At 42.5% G+C, this 22,876-nt stretch overlaps 1 protein-coding gene across 1 annotated transcript in view; it reads right to left on the bottom strand.

Annotated features, from left to right (window-relative positions):
- Positions 1–1,479: 1,479 nt before the first annotated feature.
- LOC115040833 (serine/threonine-protein kinase BRSK2-like) overlaps positions 1,480–22,876 on the bottom strand; it is a 94,944-nt gene continuing 73,547 nt past the window's right edge. Inside the window, exons 11-19 of the mRNA XM_029497892.1 lie at positions 22,611–22,708; positions 21,786–21,936; positions 14,582–14,642; positions 11,257–11,464; positions 9,695–9,743; positions 8,608–8,731; positions 8,010–8,190; positions 7,471–7,563; positions 1,480–2,104 (exon numbers count right to left, since the gene is read on the bottom strand). Of these exons, the coding sequence (XP_029353752.1) occupies positions 1,881–2,104; positions 7,471–7,563; positions 8,010–8,190; positions 8,608–8,731; positions 9,695–9,743; positions 11,257–11,464; positions 14,582–14,642; positions 21,786–21,936; positions 22,611–22,708 (1,189 nt within the window). The 3' untranslated portion in view covers positions 1,480–1,880. The remainder of the gene's footprint in view (positions 2,105–7,470; positions 7,564–8,009; positions 8,191–8,607; positions 8,732–9,694; positions 9,744–11,256; positions 11,465–14,581; positions 14,643–21,785; positions 21,937–22,610; positions 22,709–22,876) is intronic.

The raw sequence follows: 22,876 nt of genomic DNA, 5'->3' as shown, positions 1-22,876 counted from the left end.
TTGTCTGAAACCTGCAGATAATTCAAAGGAACCAGAATGAAAACAACGACGACAACACCAACAACAACAACAATAATAATAATAATAATAATAATAATAATTATAATAAAATCAGGTGTAACTCAACCAAAATGTTTCACTTTGGCAAAAGTGCAAAAGCAAAAAGGAGACGTTTGATGAATGAGGCCTGGCCACACCAGCTGGATGGTGTAACAGCAGCTGCAGCTGCCATGCTAACCTGCGATCTGCTGACCTGACACTGACATGCTCGCATGATTCAGTCACTACAGCTTTTTAGCTTCTTTCCGTTCTTTCCTGCGGTTGTCACCTCCTCAGTATCCTGTTGACTGCTCATCATTCAAGTCTGTGAAAAGTTCCTGAGGCGGGAAAGAAGCTAACTAGAAGTTCGCATAGCACGGTAGCTCAGATACTTTCCTCATTAGGTTTGAGTCATTTTTCTCTGTTAATTGATCATTTATTATAAAATAATAATTTTGCGTATGAGATGTTAACATAGAAAAACTAACTGGTTTTGGTGCTTGGCGGCATCTAGTGAGCGGAGCAATTTTGACAGGAGCAAAGGCAAAAGTGTGATGATGACCATTTATAAAGCGGCAAAGTTGTATCTTTAACTCAAATCAGAATATTTCTCTGAGCCTAACCAAGACCTGACAATTATTGTAGTAACCATAAGGTAGGTATGCCAGTCCACGCTTCCTATTGTAACCATGACAACTAAGGTCCGCTTCTTATGCCTGTCACCTATTTTAGGTTGTTTGTGGTTCAGGTTGCAGGGCTGCAACTGTGGATCCGTTTTTAAATGGTTGTGCTTGTGCCCAGGAAATTAACAAATTTTGCTGCTGTCGTAAAAACGCTGGTGTGACTCGGCCGAAACTAAACATGGCAACCCAACTCAAACATAATGTCATAGCTACACGTTTTGTACATACGGAACATTATTTAGTCTGTACAACAGAATAGATCATTCATTATGTAGTATCACCTCCCCACACCCCTTTATCATACTCTAATGGGCAACCTTTAAATCGGTAACAACCTCCCCACCCTTCACAGAAAACGCCAAACCCCCTGCCATTCACCCAGAAGGAGACGTCAAAAACGAATTACAATCCAGCCTGTGTGTGTCCATCTCCACGTTCTTCCTCTGCTCCTCATCCTGTTTGTCAGCATGTGCAAGTCATTACATCCCGCAAAGAAGTCATGTTGGTGTGGAGTACGTACAGTGTGTTTATGTACATGTGGGAGGAAGAAGAGGGAGAGAAGAAGAGAGGGGATGTGTGTATGTGTAGTTTGACAAACATCTATGTCTTAAGGCTTTTTTTTCTTTACAACTCTTCTGAGACATCTCTGTTTGGTCTGTTGGGGGCCAAGTGGACTCTACTGATGTGGCTGGCGAGAGGACTCAGAGGGTGGGGGTGGGGGTGTGGGGGGTGGGGAATGAAAGGGTGGAGTGGGAGGTTCCTGTCTTCTCAGTCAGTTTTCGGACTCTCTTGATGGTGGGCAGGCCGAGAGTGGGCCGTGGTCGGCCTGGTCTGGAGGAGCCGCTGAAGTTAATAGTTATTATGGATGATCCCTGGTGGCAAAGACAAGTCAAGCCATCACACATGTGAGGAGGACACACACCCACTGAAAGACCCCCAAGGACACAGAGAGGGACAGAAGGTCTACTTATTGTAAAATACTGATGGGCTTTTAAACTGAGAGAGCCATTCCTGTTATACAGTACAAAACTATTGGCAAAAGTAGTTTTTCGTATTTTTTTTGTGAGACCTAACTAAAGGGCTTCGTTAGCAGCACTCCTCTGTCGCTCTGTAACAACCTGAAAACCACTTCATCTACTCATGCACAGCTACTGCTCCTTAAGGTTGTTCCTGTGTCCTGTTGCTGGCGGCCATCTTTGTTTTGTCTTTGCTGGGGGCGGATTTAGAGTCATTGGGCGGGGGCTGGTTGGGCTTGCTGCCGGGGGCATGCTTGGCGGGGGAGCTAGGCATGGCAGGGGCGCCGGGGGAGTGGGATGCTTGGACGTTCTTCTCGTCTGAAAAAAGCTGTTTAATTACGTCAAAGAAGTTACTCAACGGGCTGCCTACACAGATGGGAAGAAAAGAAACAGAGAGAGAGAGAGAGAGAAAGAGAGAAAGCAAACAACTGATGAGCAATGAGGTTAACATGAGGAGAACAGGAGGAAGAGGTGATGGAGGGATGAGAGGAGGAGTGGAGCTGGAGAAAATGAGACTCAGCCTTCAGCCTTCTGCAGAAGGGGATAAGGAGGGGGTCGAGGAAAGGAGCCAAAAGAAGTGGCCATGTTAAAAAACGCTCAATTAATGAGAGTGCTTCGGTTGTTTTCAGAGTCTCTTTTCCTCCAGCTGGGGGAGAACCAACAGGAGCAGTGGAAGACAAGGAGGAGGCACTTTGACCTTCATGCAGAGTATTTTACTAAAACCTCCACATTTTCAGCATCAGCAGAACCTCAGTTCTAACCCTAACCCTAACCCTAACCCTCATTATATCTGTCACTCAATAAATACTTAACTGCAAAAGTGGACAGTAGCTCATGAAAGAATAAAAAACATTTCTAGATAAAAACACTGTAAACCCAAATGACCAAAAAAGCTTCAACACCAAAAGTTGCTCTGGAGTTGATTTGAAGTGTCTATATTGATGTTATCAGTTCTGCTTATTCTTTGGAGTAGTAATTGTGAAGAATCTGCCCCAAAGTCTTCAATGCTCTATATATCTTATTGTCAATGTCTTTCCTTCTCCAATAGGAGTTTCAGGGTGCAGAGACGTGACTCTAGCTGTTACTAACAGAGATGAAGAATGAGAAATGATAGATAAACACAGAGGTAAAGCAAAAGTGCTCAAGTGAAAGGGTCAGACTTATCCAGTGAACTAACTATGTTCACGAGTTTATCCACTGAAATCATGTACATACTGTATGTCCCATTGTAGACAAAGAAAGTGATTGTTCTCGATTAATCTCCATACAACAACTGAGCAATATTATCTGATATATTCTGCCATACCTAAATATCTGACTAGTGTAGTCTAATTATCAGCTGGACTCATGCAGATATAAATTAGTTTTGTTACTATAGTGTGTGCCTCACAGTTGTACTGTACGTTCAGCTTTTCAATGCTAAGTCTCTGTGTGTGAATGTCTTCCAATGCTCCTGTTAACTCTCCATCACAACAACATCCATCTGTTAAGACAAAAGCTGTTTGGTCAGTGCTTTAAAACATGCACCAATACAGCACAATACACACATTAATACACAATCACTGCTCATTACCAAGGTTAGTCCTCACACAGTGTGTCCTTGTAGTTACTCAAAGTGTTGTTCAGGAGGGAGTGTGTTCTTCACTTGAGGCTGAAACTTACCATCGCTCCTCTTCGTCACTGATACGTGTGGGTTTGTGCGATTTCAAACATGTAACGTTTTAAAGAAGGAGGGGTATCAAGCATCACCATGCAACAGCTTAGGGTCAATTAAGAGCCACACGTGCACGCTCGCACGTACGCACACACACACAAACACACACAATGAAATACATCCTTCAGTCTCCCACTGAAGAGAAAACTCTCATCTCCACAGCTGCTTCAGTTGACTTTAAACTGCCAGACCTTAAAAATGACCTTAAAAAAAAAGAAGAAAAAAGTGGCGCATTTCATCAAATTTTCTGCTTTGCACATTTTCTTTTTTTTTTTTAAACAATTATTTTAACTTTAAATCCTCTTGACAGGAGATGGATGAACCAATCAGCTTGTGTCTACGACATGCAGCATCCTCCTCTGTGTACTTTAAAGGTCGAAACTGTCAAAATGTAGCTTTTAAAGCTCTCTGCTGACTGACCTGTTGTTACGGCTCCAGAGGGGAGCGCGAGTCATCTCAAAAGGAAGAAACCTGCTCATTTGTCTATAGTTATGTGCCCCTTTTCCTCAGGAACAGATTCCTAATTGAAGCAGGGCACACTGAAACAACTTGTCTAGATGAACATGTATTTACAGGTCAAACATACTCACACCCACTCGCTCACACACGTGTTAGTGCAAATTGTGTTGGTGGCAGCCTCCAGGATGTGGCCAGTGTGTATTAAAAGCCAGAGTTAACACGTTTTTGCCGGAGTGGGGGGAGGTGGGGGGTTCCTCTTGGTCTTACCACGCTTGGAGGATTTACTGGACAAAGGAGCCGAGCGCTGAGAGGCATCTGATAGCAGAACACAGTGTCAGAAACACCACCCTCCTCCTGAGGCCCTGCGCGGCGTCAACAGTCAGCTGACATCAAACATCAGCCACACACTGCACTTCTACTGTGCAGAGGATGAACCCAGACACTTTTCAGCTCCTTCCCAGAGTCTCCTGATCATTTCACGCTTGAGGTTTATATTGTTGTCATGTTGAAGATGAAAATCTACCATCTGCTACCATATGCTTGAAGAACTGTCACAGTAAATGTAGGACTCTGTGTGCTTAGCATATTCAAGAAGCACACTTCATTCGTATACATACTGCCCACTGAGAACTCGCTCCCCTGGCGTAGTGAGGTGGCCCTTCCCTTTTCACATATCAAGATGGTGACCATTTGAAATTTGAATAGCAAGCCTGACACTTACAGAGATCTGCATATTGCCATAATTGTCATTGTGAACAAACCTACCCAAACCCATTACATTGAGACATAGGATCACTTTTACATTTTGTTACTTTACAAGTTATGTGTTCATCCGTCATAGTAACACTTGGCTGCGTCCAGGACTTTAGGATTATCCCCTGGATTTCCACGATCTGGATCAGATAGTTTGTGAAGAATCTGGTGTAAAAGTCATTTTGTTCCAATTGATGTTCAACTGTCACAAATATTGATATTGACAAATAATCAGTATTCTTGATATTCCTGCTCAGCGAAGGCTCATGCGAGCAACTGAAATGTGTCAGTGTCAGTACAAGTTTGAGACTCTGGGAAATGTGCTGAACTCTTTATCCATCTGCCACTGTCTTCACATGCCTAGTCTCACACACATGTATGAGCTAAAACACACTCTCTATCACAAACGCACGCGTGAACACACACACACACACACAAATATAAACACAGGGTCATCATAGTCAAATGTCCGCACAGCTGTTAGGTGTTTTCAAACACATGCAGATTTGGTTTTTAGGCGGACTTCCTCAAACAAAACATGCTTCAAAATGCAAATGTACAACAGTATGTATATGGCTGCTCACCCAGAACCATCAGCTCACACACAGTCTGGACCTGACCCTGTGGACCTTGTGTGGTCCAGCCCAGTACAGGATTCCAGAAGCACACGGACCGTGTGCTTGGTTCTGGGTTAAAGGTACGGGTCATGGTGAAGCTGAGAATGACCAGAAGCAGGTGGGATGGAGAGGCAGGGAGAGAAACAGATAGGTAGGGGGGAGAGGGACATTTACATGGTGGAAGGAGCAGGAGGAGGACGGGCCGAGGTTGAGAGTGGGGTGGGGGGTGGGTAGCTGAGGTTGTGCATACAGCGCCTGATAACAGTTCCCATCTGTGGCAGTGACTGGGCAGACTGGTGCTTATGGGTCACTGTGTTTAAGTGCCGATACTGATGTTTAGTAGTTCGCTGAAGGCCTGAGTCCTGGAGCTGGATCTGGTCCACAGAGAGAGAGACAAGTGGTTCAACACACACAACCAGCAGCAGCTAAAGGGGACCGCACAGTCCAGGTCTACACTCTAACTGTGATCTCTTTGGAGTGGTCCTGGTTCTGCTCCTCTTCCTCAGGTTTCATCAAAGACAGAAAACCAATCTGTTTCTTCCACTTTGAATATTTAAATTATCATTTTTAAAATGAACATTTCAATACTTCATCGTTAACTACAGTCACATAGAAAAAATAGGAAGGGTGGAACCTCCAAATATTATCTTGAACTTACTGCAGCAAATTAATCAATCACAACCAAGTTTCAACCCCCCATGACATCACTCATCAGTTTGTGAGCTGCTTTTCTGATTACTTTGGTCATCGCGCAACTTGGTATTTTGAAAGCAGAATAAACTACCCTTGGAGGAGAAGGTGGAGTTGAGGAGTGAGGGATGGATCTGACCTTCTCTGTACTCTATCCAACTGCCTGGTACACAATAGCCACACTTTAACACACAACTTGCTTTATAAACTATTTTCCTCTATATGGAAACATCATTTTAAAAATCAACATCATGTTGTATCAAAACTAGCGATCTTGGCAATAAATTCACTAGGAAAATATTTACTGAACTATTAAATCAAGTGAGAAGTAGGGAAATTTTTACATAGACTTCAATACAATCTGACTGCATTTTTCCAACCAGTGGAGTCGCCATCTGATGGTCATTAGATAGAATGCAGGTTAAAGGGTTTTCGGCATTGGTTTCACTTTTCTGGTCTAATTTCATTTATAGAATGTCTATGATCAGATTAGACTGTCAAAAACATTAATGGTGACCATCTTCCCATAGTGAAAGTAGGCATGCTCAGTTTATATGTCATGCTGCATCTTCACATTTTTTTGTATCTTCATGAAAAACACGACTTTGCTGCTGATTATTGTTTTGGAACCACTGTGTGTCTGAGAGACCAGAGACCAGGACGTGATTCAGTGTCAGTGCTGTTACATGGAAAGAAAGTCCGGAAAATCTTTTTAAGGTCTGCAGCTGTAATTGCAGTGTTGTGTTGCGGGAGCCGAGCAAGTGACTGGTTTCGTTCCAGTAACGTGTGTGTCTTAAGGGCAGCTGTGTGTGCATGTTCCTGAGCTTCACCGCCAGAGGGGGATCATTATCAAGTAAATAGCCACAGACCACTACAGCAGCAACACTTCACTGCAACACGAACAAAGACAACCGAAGAACACACTCAGTCTCTCTTTTCTTCCATGGTTTTAAAACCCTCCATCTTCCTATAGGCAGCCCCCATCAGAGTGTGGATCTGAAAGGACCAGACCCAGGTTTACGGTTTGATGTAGCTAATGTGAGAAGATGCAGTGAAAGTACAGCTCTGAAACCTGGGCGCGTTAGGACATAAGCACAGTGGGCGCTAAAATAACCTGCGATGCACGTGTTCAGGTGTGACAATGCATCTGTTTTCTGCTGAGTCAGACGAGGCCGAGCTGCTGTCCAGAGGAAAGACGACAGATCCTGGGTAGAAATAATGAGCCTACAGATCACTGTATGTTATTTTGTGCGTGTGTGTTTGTGTGTTTGTGTGCACACGCCATGATATGTGGCAGGGACATGCAAGTGGAAATGCTGTGTGCTTAAAGCAGCTGAGCCGAGCCAAGCCGTGGCGGTCCGAGCTGTGGTGGGCCACGGGTGTGGCTGCGCTGTGAGGAGTGCCAGGATGTCGGAAGTGAGGGGGGTGGCTGTGAGGAAGAGGAAGAGGGTAGGGAGTATAGGCGTAGTCGAGGGCGGGTAGCAGGGTAGTCCACTTACCAGAGATCTGGGGCTGGATGCCTGGCTGGTCGTTGGAGCTGAGTAGCTGAGCCTGAATGGTCTCCACCACACGCTTGAAGCGTCGGCTTGGACCTGAAGAGACAGTTCAGGTTAAACTACAACCTCCATCAGCACCTCTGTACCTGTAAAAGACTGTAAAAATACTGCAAGAAATACTGTTAAATATTCTGTTGAAAATAATTATAATTAGGCATGAAGAATGTCTTGTACTTGTACTAAGTACTATGATTGCGGTATTAAAACACGAATACTGCACTCTAAAAGTACAAATATTGTAATATTGAAACACTAATACTGCAGTCTAAAACTAATATTAAAGCACTGTGCATTGTACAAAACGTACAAAAAGTGTTGTCAGTAAAATGTACTTTAAGTAGTGCAAAAATAAAATAAATGAAAAATATGGCCAATATTATAAAACATTGCTTGTTTTCCATTTTCAATTTTAATGAGTAACATATACAGTAAAAATCCCTAACACATAGAAGGATAGGTTTGGCACAGTGTGCTGTGTGTACCTGAGAGCAGGGTGAAGGTGACAGAGTAGATGCCGTTTTCCTTTGTGGCGCCGCTGCTCTCTGTGTATGTGATATCAACCTGGAACTTTACGGGCTTTTGGAAAACCGTTGGTCCAGCTGTGGACTTGTATTCTGCCCGGAAGCTCGTCTGAGAGATGACGCTGTGGCTCAGGCTGGGAATCTGGGAAGAAAGAGAAAGAAAGGAGGGGATTGGTGTTAGCAAGTAAAAAGACCCTGACTCATTAGCAACACAAACCACTTCTGCATCAGCAGAGAAGAGAAAGACAGCAGCAGAAGGAGACGGCGTATTGTGATGAGGTAATATAAACAGGTCACTGAAATGACAGGCCAACACAGTCACAAAACATGACTTTCTATTGTTTATCAGACTAAAAGGGCAAACAGAAAGTGTATGTTACATTACTTAAAAAGTTATTGGGAGATACATTTAGTCTCCAGTGAAATATAAAGGATATTTATGAGGTCAGCTTTGACTGAGGACACTGAAGTGAGTTATAAACAAAAAAGACAGTCCTTTGTTCTCAAATTGTGAGAACAGATGAAGGGCAGTTCTTGAGTATAAAGAGGAGAGACTCACAGAGAGGAAGGCATGGACAATGTCGGCCTTTATGGAGCTGAGAGGTTTGTCTCTGATCACAATGAAGATCTGCTCCTCTTTCTCCAGGTTGATGAAGTTACCGAACCAGGACTTCTTCGCCAGTCTACAAGGAGGAGACGGGACGGAGCTGTAACTGAGGCTGGATACAGATCAGCACAGATCAACAACAGCTCCGTTCTGCCTAAAACTGAGTGTGGTGGATGCTGAGGGGGTGCAAGAGAGTTTTTTCAACTGGTCAGAAAACAAGACGCTAAACACACTGAACATGATCTGGAGTTGTTGTCTGTGGTGATTCAATCTGTTCACATTTTACAAGTTAATCATTAAAATGATTCAGTTGCATGCCTGTAAATATTTAAACTAAACCCTAAACTGTTCAACAGAAGTTGGGGCAGGACGTTTAGTTCATATTTTATAATTGAACTTTTCCAGTGTTTCATCTGAAGCGTTGATATACATAATAAATATTTGTGGTTTTACAGGCTTAGCAAAGACCACATGGAGCTCTCTTTTTAGACCATATGGACCTTTAAAATCTACCTTTAAACTACTCCAGTTTATTTCCACTGCACAAAGAGAATATATAGAGATATATGAATATTTTTAACATGATATATTGATATGATGTAAATTAACTAAATGTTAGCTGTCATGAGAGAAAAATGAGGCCTTTGTTAGGGACTATTTTAAACTGGGAGAAACATTATTTCATGAAATATGATGCAGATTTCCACTTGGACTTTTTTTTACTCATACTAAAAATATGAGCTGTATGTACTTTCTTTTAAAATAAAACCTAGTGAAAGTATTTTTTTCTTCAAAAACTGCAGTTTAAATACTGTATTTGTATATTGAAATATATATATATATATATATATATATATATATATATATTGAAATACTTACTGGATACTGGATTATATGTTGACACATAAAACAGTGGAAATGAAAAAATAAACAATAAAATAAATAAATAAATAAGCACACTAATGCTCTGATGAGCACATCAGCTCTCCACTGATCATCTTAAATGACATCTTCAGCCTGACTCGGCTGCATTACTCACTCTGGGGAGGAGTCTGGGGTGAGACTGGACATGTCCTCTTGGGTGGGAACTGCCGTTGCAAACAGAGATGAAAGATCATAGCTTTACTCAGGTGCAGTGAGAGTTATATCCTATTTAAACCTTATCTGGTCAACTATGACTTTCTGTCAGCATCCCATTCACTTTGTTGAAACAAAGACAATTCCCTGCAGAAATTTTGAGAGTGCCTCAGGGGGCTGTTGCTGGGGGAGGGAAGGCCGTGTCTGTCCTGCAGTAATGTATGAACAAAGCAAACAACATTGACTTTAGCTGTGTGTGTATGTGTGTGTGTGTGTGTGTGTATCTGTCTTATTGTCTGTGTGTGTGCGCCTCAGGTGCAGACTCCTCTGATATGATAGCAGTCGATGAGCTGGCACAGACAAACACACCCACACACACACACCCACACACACACCTGAAGCTGTCACCAGCTCCAGGGTTGCCGTGACAACGCCCTGAGAGCAGAGGCATGAGCTGATTTTTGGTTTGGTGAAGCCCTAAAACTGGGGCAACTTATGACAAAATGGTATCAGGGAATTGACCAGACGGGGATCGCTACAGCAAGTTCCTGAAGCAGTGTGTGGTTTTCTAAAGCCTAAAATGTGGATAAGACAGTGATGTAAAAACAGAGACAATTCGAGAAACTGTATTGGAACGGGGGGAACGAATGGAAGAAATAGATGTGGGACATGTTGTTCAGAGGCTCACCCATCAAATTCTGTTTGACTCACTGTTAAACACATTTTCTGAAGCAGGAAAAAATCTCTACTACTTTGGAAAAAATGGTGTGCCTACCTCAAACTGTGTGCCTGTGAGGACATTTTATACATTTTTTTCGAGATAATTTTCTGCTCAGTTCTCTACTCCAGTGAAACTACGCACAACTCTGAATATTTTGTGCAATACACACTCACTATCATTTTCCATCTTTTAAAATGTGTAAAATGTGTCTGTAGCTCTAAGTATGGTGAGGTAGTATTGGTTTGAAAAAGGCTGAAAATTTGAAAGTCTGCACACAAATACACAAATCCAATAGACAGTAATTCATTGTTTCTTTGCAGTTTATGCTGCCAACAAAGCATATCCGGTAGAGAAAATACACGTGCCGCATGTTTGGATATACAATTCACTGGGTTTTTCTCAAAACCCTAGGACAAGTGACAAATCGAAATTTTGACGGAAGAGGAATAATAATCCACTGACTTTCTACAGGGTCCGAGGCACTAACAAAAACTTGATCCAAAGGTGTCAGTGACAATTTGGTTTCATCATGATTTGGTTCAGTTTGTTTGGTGGGATTTCAGCTAGAGGGGAATAACATAAACATAAACATTTCCACACGCAGAAAAGATTCCTATCTTGCGTTGGATGTGGCTGCAGGGTGTTTGTGATGATGAGGCCGTAACATGAGGATAGACCGTCACTCTGTCCTAAATTCATAATCATACAGAGAAAAATGATAATCTCAATCACCATAAACTTAAGCCTTATTTAGTATTCGTCCAGTTCCTCCCCCCTTGCCTGCTGGCCCTTCCTCCACATACCTTGCATTTTCCTGCGGTGGAAACGTGGCGAGCCCAGGAAGCTGTTCTTGATGGAGTTGAGGCGTGTCCTCCAGGGCATGCCACCGATGGAGGGGCTCGGTGGGGGTGTAGGGCTGGGTGTGCCAGCCGGGCTGTCCTTGGGCGTGTGCACTGGGGTGCCTTTGGGGGTGGGAAGAGGGCTTCCCCGTGGGGAGGGGTGAGGGGTCACCTGTGTGATGGGGACACATTTTCCGTTGTGGTCAGGGTGGAGGTGGTGGCGGCGGAGGGGCGACATAGGAGGCACCGGGGAGAGAGGGATGGAAAGTTTGGGTGGGACTGTCAAGAGAGGATGGCGTCTAACCCGGGGACTGTTGGGGATGCAGGGTATCAGAGGCTGGCTGGGCGTGGAGGGCTCAGATTTGGGGGTTGTTGGGGTCTGCGCTGAGCTGGGGAGTGGGTTTGACCTGGTGGTCTGCAGGGGCTTCTCAGACACTTTGGGCTTGGCGGGAAGGGTCTGCGTGCGAGGGTGCATGACGGGGGACCCCATCTTTGGCTGGAAGGAGTTGGGTGTTCGAGGCCCCACCCCATTAAGGCGGACCTCGGGGGAATGAGTGGGGCTGCAGTTTGGGGACTGACACAGGTCTGAGGACTGGGGCGGGATGAAAAATCGACGATTGGGCTGCAATTGGTCATGCACCATTCGACATGACAACAGGGTCAGCCAATGATGAGACAGCAAGGCCACAGCCAGGAACAAAAGCCAAAAAAAAGACATCAGGAAAAATAAAAGAGGAGTGTGGCGAAAGGTTGAGATGTGGAGCAGGCAGTAAGTAGTGAGAGTGCAAGAAAGAAAGAAAAACAGAACATGCGATTAGCACCGTGATCAGCCAATCAGGAGGCAGCAGTGGATGACGGATTAACAATAGAGATGCACCGAGATTAAGCCTGACACAGACTTTACTTCACTTGTTGGCAGCAACTATTGCAGTTGTTTTATACAACTCAACACAATAATGACACAACAATGACAGTTGATGTGTCAGGAAACCAAGGATTCGGCTGTGACCTTTTTTTTAATGACACTTTTTATGATTCAATAAATCAAAAAAGTGAAATGTACTTCAGGAGTTCGGATTTGTTTTTGTTGAAAATATTCCACCACTGACTATGATGATAGAGATGAAGATGATTTAAATGATATATTGCATTTAGCTTCATCACACTCCAACTGAACCAGGATATGTCTGTGGTTACTGTCAGATACATCGGTGCATCCCTAATTAACAGGAAGTGAACCAGCTTGAAAGCTAACAACTTTAGCCTGTGTGCGTTTGTGTGCAAGCCTTTCAACACCAGAATTGAAAAACTTCACACATTATTGTCAAATTCGTCACAGCTAGTTACAAGCTTCAGGCAAGAATAACTCAATCTCAAGTTTGATGAGTAAATGATGAAAGGGAGTTCGCAAAAGAAAGTCAGATTCATCAAGAAAGTCGGCCTTTTTCGCTCCTGAAGAGGAATCACTGTTGACTACAGAACTAAAACACTTCATGTAAAACACAAAGGCTTGTACCATTAAGTGGCTTTAGCGTCTACCCGAGAAAGAACTAGCAGATATTCAGCAAAAGGAGGGAAAAAAGTTAATGAAATATAAAGTTATAACTCTTTTAAGCAATAATTAGCAAAAATAAACTGGTACTTTTCAAAACAAGCTTACGAAAGTAGTGTCCAGTCAAGCGCCAGTGGAGACACAGTAGAGAAAAAGTGAGCTGTAGGTTGCTGCGCTAACTGAAAATACGTCTCATTCTCAGGTTGTAGCTACGTGGATCTGAACGCTGATTATATCCTAAATGTCCCTACTTCTCACTTCATTTATTAGCTCAGGTAACGATTTCTTAATGAGTTCATATTCTCTATTTTCAAGTCTTATTCAATACAACATGCCATTCATTTTTTAAATGATGGTTGCTTTCAGAGGAAAATAGACCATGAAGCAGGGGTGCAGCTACTGGATGGCACTTTACCACTCACAGCAAACTTCATGACAGCTCTTAACACTGGCATTCCTCTCTGCTGATTTTAGTCGGTTTTTAGCCAGTTTGAAATGTCTTTTTTTTTTTTTTATATTTAAGTGAATAAAATGTGACCATAAATGAAGTGACAGCTGTACAGTAACCTCTTCATGACCGGGAGGTTTCTTCTTCTTCAGGTTAACCCAAGCCATTTTACAATTGTAGCTGTGGACTCATATCCTAAGGATGAGTTTTTGCGAATTTAAGTTAAAAGTTCTTGCATGAAGCTTGATGACTTTCGTTTGTCACTTTTTAAACAGAAGATACGGACTAAAATCTGCCTCATCTGCATTTTGCATTCAGGATATAGTGTGCCTTGAAGAATAAAACAATGAAATTTTTTATGAAAAAAAAAAAAAGAGCTTGCTTCTTTGTAGGAGAGCGGGTGTTTGATGATGCACAGCCTGTGTCCTTGCTGAGGTTTCACTTAAAATTGCATCGCATCATTTACACAAAGGAGCCGCAGTTTGATTTACACATTGAACCTTGTCTCTTCCACACATCTTTCACTGCAGAAGAAGCTGGCCCTTCACCACCAGATCTCACCCAGATAGTTGGATCCGATTCCCACTTCATCTAAAAGCTCTGTGATGTACAATACAGCTCGACTTTGGACCACTGAAGAGCATGATGACCAGTAACCACTGAGCGTTTCTGCTTTGTATGATATGTTTCATAGTTACACGTTAGTCTGAGTGATGTCACACCTGTCATGTAGTTTTTAACCTTCAACTGCGATGAAAGTAAATGGTCCCTATTTAACATCCAAGGGTCCATAATTTAACTCTACAGAGTAAACCAACAATCATCTCAGCTTAATCCTTCTCACGTTCCTCTCTGGAGCTCTAGTCACAACAAATCAAACATCTACTTTTAGACTGTATGAACCTTTAATTCATTAGAATTGAGATAAAATGTGATTGTTGGTTGCTTGTTTACATACCAGACAACATGTCCCGAATTAATCCACCCACAAAAATAGTTTGCAACAAATGAGCTACTCCATCCCGTTTGAAAAAATGACAGTGATTTTGACAATGAAACTATGAATATATTATGTAAAACACATCACACGAAACTAACCCCTGAAGGGTCTGAATCAGTGAACAGTTTTCAAGTCAGACTCTACTGTACATCACACTGGCTGATGATGAAGTCCACAGTGGAGTGTATGAGCTGCTGATGAGAGCGTGAGCTTGACGACAACCAGCAGAGCCAGCCAGTGAAGTGCATTTTGGGAAACCAATCATCGGGCAGGAGGGACGGGCACTTACCCTGGGACTGCTGAGTGGACTGGTGGACAGACCGGAGGACGCGCCACTGATCGACCGCGATCTACATACACAGACACACACACGACCAAAGTTAGATAAATTTAACAGACTGCTACACACACCTACCTTTATTGTAAGATCAATATTCAGAAACGGAGCAGTGCACTGGATTACACACTGCCCTGCACAGTCAGATTTAATTGAGGAAATCAGCTCATTTGGCCAAAAATATCAGACGTGAGCATTACACACACACACACACACACACAGTCACATTCATTAGCATTGTTTTTCTTTTCTTTTCTTCATGAGCTTTTTCATTTTTCATTTACGTGTCATTAACTTTTCATCTTTTCTTTACTGTGTTTTACCAAATGTCATCTTTTTCTGGCTCAGCACACACAAACACACATCAACAACCACACAGGCCTGCTGATGTCTCAGAAGACTGAAATTTAATTGACCAGAAACAATTTGGTTTTGTTGGAATAGAAAAATGAAAACAGTAAATCATACCTAAATATAAACCCCCCCATCCCCACCCCCACGTTTGTCTCTCTTCTACACACACACACACACACACACACACGAAGGAGGGATAATATCAGTGTCATGAAATTAGTTTTCATTGTCATTATCAAAGAGAGTGTCACTGGTTTCAGAGTTCAGCATTAAAATGATGTCTCTGTTGCTTTGTCTTTGTCCTCCTCCTTGCGGCCTTCTATTATGAGACAAAGGCCGCACTTTTCTGAGTGTTGTCTTTGTTTAATGATGTTTATTTTCAGAAATAGTTTTTATAGTGTTTCTGTAGTTCCCACCTTCAGCTGCTGAGATGTTTCAATGTTTAGTGACTGTTCTGATACCCTGATTCTGTTGTTAGGACCAAAGTATGTTAGAGCCTCAGAGCTGGTTCTGACTGGAATCCTTCTATCTTGTTCAAAACGTAAACATGACGTATTAACTCTTTAGCTTCTTTATTTCTTCTTAATTTCTTTCTGTATTATTATTATATTGTCCTCCAACACAAGAGGAACTGAACAATACAGTTGTCCTTCTTGCTGAGTCGCTCTTCCTGTGTGTATATTCACAGTACTGATAATCAGGAAGTGCAGAGGAAGAGTTGTGCGGCTGCCAGCGAACTGTAGCCCTGGATAAATGACAGTGAGGAGACTCTCCACACTGTTGTAACTCTTTAGAGAGGCGCCGCCATGAATGTTCAGCTCATTAACTGTGACAAGCATCCAGTCCACAATCAGGAAGCTGGGCCCAGCTCTGCTTTGAAATCTGCAAATTAATTCACAGCTCATCGTTGGTGGTGTGCGTTAGAGCGGGGAGCATCAGTGGGGGACGCAACAGGCTTCATTTATGGATCCCCCCCAATTAGATAATGAACGAGATAAAGAGCTATTCGAGGGGAGAGGAAGCCTTATTTCTATCTCCTTTTAGCGCTTTATTTGCATTCCAGCAATTAATTTATGCTAATTTCCTCCAGGCCAAGCATCCATCGACAAACTGAGCCCTGTCTGCTGAAGGTCAGCCACGTAGGGTGGCAGGGGACAGCACCCCTTCCTCCTACACCCCTAAACGCCAGCCCACCCCAACACCTCCCTCTCCCGTTCCCTATTAGACTAACAGACTAGTTAAGTACAAACAAATATAAACACACACACACATACACAAACAGACTAATAAGGTGGAGTGGAGGTGGGCTCAGGGAAGGAGGGGAGTTGACCTAAAAATTCTCCTCATTCCCCTGAGGGCCGTGGGAGGAACGTCAAAGAGGAAGTGGGGTACAAAGATGGAACGTGTGCTATTTTCCTGCATACTGATTCAGTAGCAGGGTGGTGCGGGGGGTGTCAGTGAGATATTCTCCTGCGTTCCTTTTTGGATCCTCCGATACTGACGGAGCCGTCACTCAAAGGCCTTATTTACAAAGATGTTGTGGATCAGATCTAAATTTACAAGACAGTGTCAGTTATTTTGTCTGTGAACATCAAGCCACCAAAAAACTAAATTATCTGATGCCTCTCAACTACAGTCCAGGGACGAGAACTGTCAGTCATAAATGTGTCACTTCACGCACATGAATGTTGATTGTGATGATCTCATCAGTCTGTGACCATGTTTTTGTTTGTTTTTTAGAGCAAGACACATCTAATAAAGTGAAATGAAAATGTAAAATTTGTGGGTTACACTGAATTTAAAAAGCTGAATGGAAATTATTGTGTATGAATTGTTTCATAAAGGTCCATCACTTTTTGTGTCCCCTGGACATTGCATGATGAATATATGTGGATGAATTGGTTTCTGTTGTATTTGCCCGTGCTGCCATAAATTGCAGCATACTGCCATCATACTGAAATGGTGCAGCTGACATTCACTTTTCCAATCTCCGTCCTATGGAGGATCCATCATTCGCAAGTGATAGAAACACAAGCAAACACACAATAGAAAAACAAATCCACCTGCAAATATCCCGATGCAACTGAAGTGCTACCAGAATAAAAATAATACATGTGGATGCGTCACTTATTTTTGGCCCCTGGAAACATGTGGATCCATTGTGCTGTGTTTACTATTCACTCACAACAAATACTGTTTACTGAATTTGTTTTTGTTTTGTTTCTTTTTGTGTTTGCATGTGTCATCATACGTTGCTGTGTGCTGAGCAGTCAGGACCACTTTGAAGATTGAAGTTAATCAGTTTGAAGGGAAATGTTTTAGTTTTCAACGTTTCATTTTAATTTTAAAAGTAAAAGATGGAAACTTTGTTAACAGGTTATGCTGAATACAAAGTGACATTTCAGGTGAGATAGCATGCTACATTTAAAAGTGACTTACGCACAGGTGAAAAAGTGGAAAACAAACAGGAAACTAAATTAGAGGATGGAAAAACCAAAGAAAGCAAATGAAGTCAAGGCCACAGACAAACTGAGGTAATTAGACAAACGGAGCAGACCAATACCTTTCCTCCTTGCTGCAGTTAGCGTTTGTGATATCCAAGCTTTTACTGAAAACAGATTTGCTAAAAAGGGGCAGACAGAAAATCGGGAGACAGACAAAAAGGCCGTCATATCAGGGGAATCCTAAAATACAGCATGCAGCACTTAAAGTAATCAACACAATCACTATGAGACAAAGAGCAACACAAAAACCTGCAGCATGCGTGGAGAGAGAACGCAGGAGGAGCAGCACATTCATGGGTCATGCTGGAGTCAGTGGGACTTTCAATACACTTCCTCACTGTACGCTGTTCTTTAGAGTGTGTTTGATGCTGCTGGAAAATTAAAGCCAAACTCGCTGTGAGTTTCTGAGGGGTAGTCTGACCAGAAAGTAAGCGTCCGTCCTCGGCTTAATGTTAAATTTATCCAAAAGCTGCTGCAAGTCACCGTGAAAAACCACAGTATCACAAGCTGAAAAAATAAAACTCCAAATCCAATGCTAGAGGTGGGCCATTAGGGTGGACTGTTTTATTTTGGAATGACTTACCTTGTGTATTCATTGTTCTACTTCCTCTCTTTGACTTACTTTGCCTTTGTATTCATTGCCCTTTTGTGTTGTAGCTATGGGAAATTCCCAACATCCCCTCTCCCGCACTCTGGACTTTGTGGAGCTTGAGTCCCAGACAGTACACAAAGGACCAGGACTGTCCTTCTGTCAAACCACCATGGACTCTCACTTACGCTCACACTATCTGTGAATTTTTTGCTTGATGGGATTACCCACACTCAGTCCCAAATGCACAATTATGGCAACATGCTTTGATTTGTTTCAGGTTAGTTGATGACACACCTGATGATGTCCCACTCCTCTTAACTTACACAGTTTTAATTTACACACTTTTAAGCCTGTCAGTGTTCAGGGTTCAGGATATAGAGGGGTATTGGGATGGGACCTCTGCCTTTCTTCAGGTTCATCTTCTTGTTTTATATCAGTACATTCATTTATACGTTTTGGATTTTTGTGTTTCCCGTCACAGTCTCAGTTTTTTTTGTCTGCACCTGTTCTCAGGACTCTTTGGCTCCTATTAGCTTTGGTTTGTGTTTTTTTACGTTGGGTCTGGAGAAACAGTTAAAGCAGTTTCCAGCTCACATAAAAACATAAGCAAAAGATAATCACGATCTTAGGAAAGTCATCTTTATGCTGCTCCATGAATGTTCATTTCGATTGAACTGTTTCATCTTACTGTGCAGTTAGCATAAAACTGGAGGTTCTTGAATATGTTTCACCTCTTATCTGAAGAGGAAGACATTAATAAGCCTTTTGAATTAAAGAACATCAACCAAGTGACACCAACAAATACTACAATCTGAATGACCGAAGATATCCTTAAACATCCTCCATCTTTATCTTAACTCTCTGTATCTGCTTTTCTAAACACAACAAGGCCAGGTGAGCTGAGTATATTCTCTCTGAACAATATCTCATCTGGAAATAACTGTGTGATCCGTTGATCGGTCTGAACATTCAGTAAAATACAGACTGTGAGTATAGTCAATAAATCCTCTGTATTATTATCACTGAGTGTTAAACCTGAAAGCTCAATACATCAACTACTGTCATGGTAAAAAGATGGATTTGCATGTTTTGAGAATTTTGCAAGTTAACTTTTGCTAAAAGAAGCTTGTTATAATATGTAACCTAGAAGGAATGAGGTTTTTAAAAATATGGTATGAGGGTCCATGAATATATTGGGAAAAGGTCATATAGACCCTGAAACAGGGGTTGAGCTGAAAAGTTTAAGACAGTTAGACACTGTCTGGTGAGAATTGGCCCACAAGTCTGATTTGGAGTATGAAACCATAATCTTCTGTGTGATGTGTGCCTGAGATTTCCTCCCGTGACGTGAGGCCAACAATAAAAATAGGTTCCGAGGATGGATGTCTTCAGTTATGTTCTGGTGTAGCTCTGGTTTATGTCTCGTGAAGACATGGAATTAACATTGACACAGATTTATAAAATAGATGCTTTAAGACCTTTATGTGAGTGCCAGCTGACTGGAATCACATACAATATAACCTATTCTGTTCTCATATTTATTAGTTACAGGAGTTAAAATTTAAGCTGAATGTGAAGTCTTAAATTACAATCTAAAAATACAGATCCCCAGACTGAACCTCATTTGTCATAAATCTGTAGACTCAAAGGTCAAAGATATTTTTTCCTCTCTGATGAATGTGGCTTTGGTGCTAACCCTGTCCAAATGAATGCAGATTCAGGCTGAAGGCTCAGCATTAAAACTGGTTCACCTCAACATGGTTTGGACTTTTATACAAAGCGATGTCATCCTTTTACTCTCTCGTGACTTTCTCTTTTCATCCTGTTTTGTCTTTTAAGTGTGTAAGATGTTATGTAACATTATTGCTCCTCACTTCATGAACTAATTCTTGCTTCCTATTGTTGTTTTTTGTCCTTTAATCCAGCTGCTCTTTGCTTGGATTTTCTGGTGAAAAACCTCTTTCTGAAAAGTTAATTTTCTGTAAAAGATTGCTTTTCAAAATGAATTTGATTATGTGAACAATCCTTGTGCAAACATCTTCAGTTTCACATCTGCAAACACAAACCCTGAAACTTATATATTTACATGCATCTGAGAATGGCTGCAATGAGAAGCATCTTTGTTAATGAATAAATTACTTAATTTGTGGTTTAGGGTTTTCTGTTAGGACTCTTTTCCTTGTGTTCTCTGTTTGTGATGTGTGTGTGTGTGTGTGTGTGCATGTTCCTGTTGGGCGTGTCCTTTTGTCCTCCCCCTCCTGTGTGCACACCTTCCAGTCAGCTCCCTGACTGCCACCAGCCAACCTGCACTGCATTAAAGCCATAGTGAGCTCTCCACTCGTCTCCAGTTCATTCTGAAACCACGTCTGGCTTATCCAACCTGTGCACCTTCCTCCATTGCCACCCAGTCTGTGTGCCTGTCTCCCTGCCTGCCAGCCTGTTACCTGTCTGCCTGTCTGTCTGCCTGCCTGCCTGCCTGCCTGCCTGCCTGCTTTCCTACTTGATGGGTCTCCAATCCGCCATCCACCTCCCTGAGTTTGATCTTGTTGCTATTGCCATTGAAACCTCGTTTCTCTTTACTACCTTCCAAGTCCGTTGCCTGCTATTTGGGGGCCAGTTTCTGTATATCAGGCCTGCAGCCTTCATGTGTTTTACCTGAGAGCTGACCACTTCATAGAGAATGTGTGTATCATGTTTTTGAAAGTCAATGGCAGCTGATATTTCCCATTACAGCAAAAACCATGTTTGATCCACTGAGGGCAAGCGAACACTGAAGCTTTGCTGATAGTTTGTTGATCAGGAAGCACTGGATCAATAATCAATAAAAAATTGAATTTCTTTAGATGATCCACTTTAAACGTAATGTTTAGTCTCTGAAGTCTCCCTGTCACAACAAGCCTTTCACAATAAGAGAGAAGACTGAGAAAACAATGTAACTTCTCTGACACAGCATAAATTAAATCAGATGTAATGGCCCCTATCATGAAAACATTTGAAAAAGCTGATCATTTTAGCCTTAATGCTATGCATGCTGGGAAACAGGGTACATCTGAATATTTTGAAAAATTAAGTAATTTTCCAAAATTAATTCTAACATTGAATGTCTGTCTATTTGATCTCTACAAAACATTTGCAGTTATTTTATGCACCAAACACATTTCACGTTAATGCTTCTTGTCCTCCTGGACTACATGCTCCATGCACACTAAACACGCAAACACACGACGCACAAACCCGAGATTCCTGCATCATGCATTTCGCCAATGGTTCTAAGTGTCCACCAGAGCTAATGGAGGCTGTTAGTCTCTGGCAGAGAGTCTGAGATCGGAGTTTAAGTTCTGTCTTGTACATCCTGGACCAGCACAGAGAGAACGATGCATTATATTTAACTGCAGCTCAGTGAAGGAGGGAGGGATTAACAGCTGAGGACAAACCTCACTGGGGAACTGAGCAGCTGAATGAAGGTTGTATTGTGGTCAAACAGACACTGCATGTAATGCGAATTTGAAAAGAGACAGACCTGTGCTGCCGAGCTGCACCGCCTTCCCTCCCCCTGCTGAACTTAGAGTTAAATACATCACTTATCGAGTCTGATAACTGATACCAACAACACTCTGAGCAACAGCAAATTTCTTTGACTGACCTGCGTGTGTCAAACATATTTGTCCATGCTCATGAACACACGTGCAGGTTTTACACTTCTTACCTCTGACCGTGGGTTGCCATGTCAATGGCTCGCCGTACCGGTACGGGAGACCCTCCCTCCGTGACGCTCAGCACCTCCATGGACTTTCTCTCCGGCCTTCTTTTGCCATGGCGGCTCAGCATCGGGGAGTCAACCCGCTTCCTGGGAGGGTCTGCTGAGCGGGAATAGGGTCATAACAGAAGGTCAAAGCGTGAAGCAAAGAACCTAGAAGCTAAAAATCAGTTATATGAATAAAACTGTGCACTTATATTTACCAGGGGCATTGTCAGTTTAGCTCTTTGTATTTCAGGACAAGGAGGTATCTCATGTTTGGTTCAGCATAATGCGTGCAAGGTATTTTTCGATTCATATGGAACTGGCTTTACATTTACGAGAGAGACGTGATGAGTCTGTTAACCAGCCATCAAACTCTATCTGGAAGAGGTTGATGGAGAGAGCTAAAACCTGCATTTCCTCTACAGGCCACTGGGACCTGGCCGTTAAAATTTCCAGTGGAAATAAATGGTTGTGACTGAGACAGAGTCCAGAGCAGGTCAGATCTGGCCCTCACTCCCCCTCAGCTCCACTGACCCGAGGGAAATCCGAGGCACACACCTGGATGCAGAGTTTCTTGGACAAAAACTCTTGCAGATAATGTTTAGCCACCTGAAGTTTCATTTGCTAATGTTTTATCTCTGCCAGCATGTGGAGGGCTGAGGACATGAACTCAATGCTGAATGTAAAAATGTTAACCATCACTTTACACCGCACCAAAGATGTTTTCACCTCCTGGCTTTTAGTTTGAACACTGTTCCACCTTAAGAGTCGAGTTTCAGCTGGACCTACCGATCTCATTTCGTGGCGGCAGGTTCTGGTCCTCGTGGCTGGGATACCTTTCCTTACGGTCCAAAAGTAGGAAGTAGATCATCTTTTCCTGGTTGTCACTGAAAGCAAGAAAAAGCAAGCAAGTGCACCATCAGCTGGGGGGGCAGTGAGATGCTACATCATCACACGACATACTAAAATAGAAGAATTCATCAAACTGACAATTTTGCTGTCGTCTCACATTTTTCTCTTCGCCTCTCATCAACTACCTCACCCACCCACCTTCC

This window comes from Echeneis naucrates, chromosome 3 (genome assembly GCF_900963305.1).
Source record: "Echeneis naucrates chromosome 3, fEcheNa1.1, whole genome shotgun sequence".
NCBI lineage: Eukaryota > Metazoa > Chordata > Actinopteri > Carangiformes > Echeneidae > Echeneis > Echeneis naucrates.
Note: the sequence above shows the minus strand (reverse complement) of the source record. Positions and strands in the feature narration are given on the sequence as shown.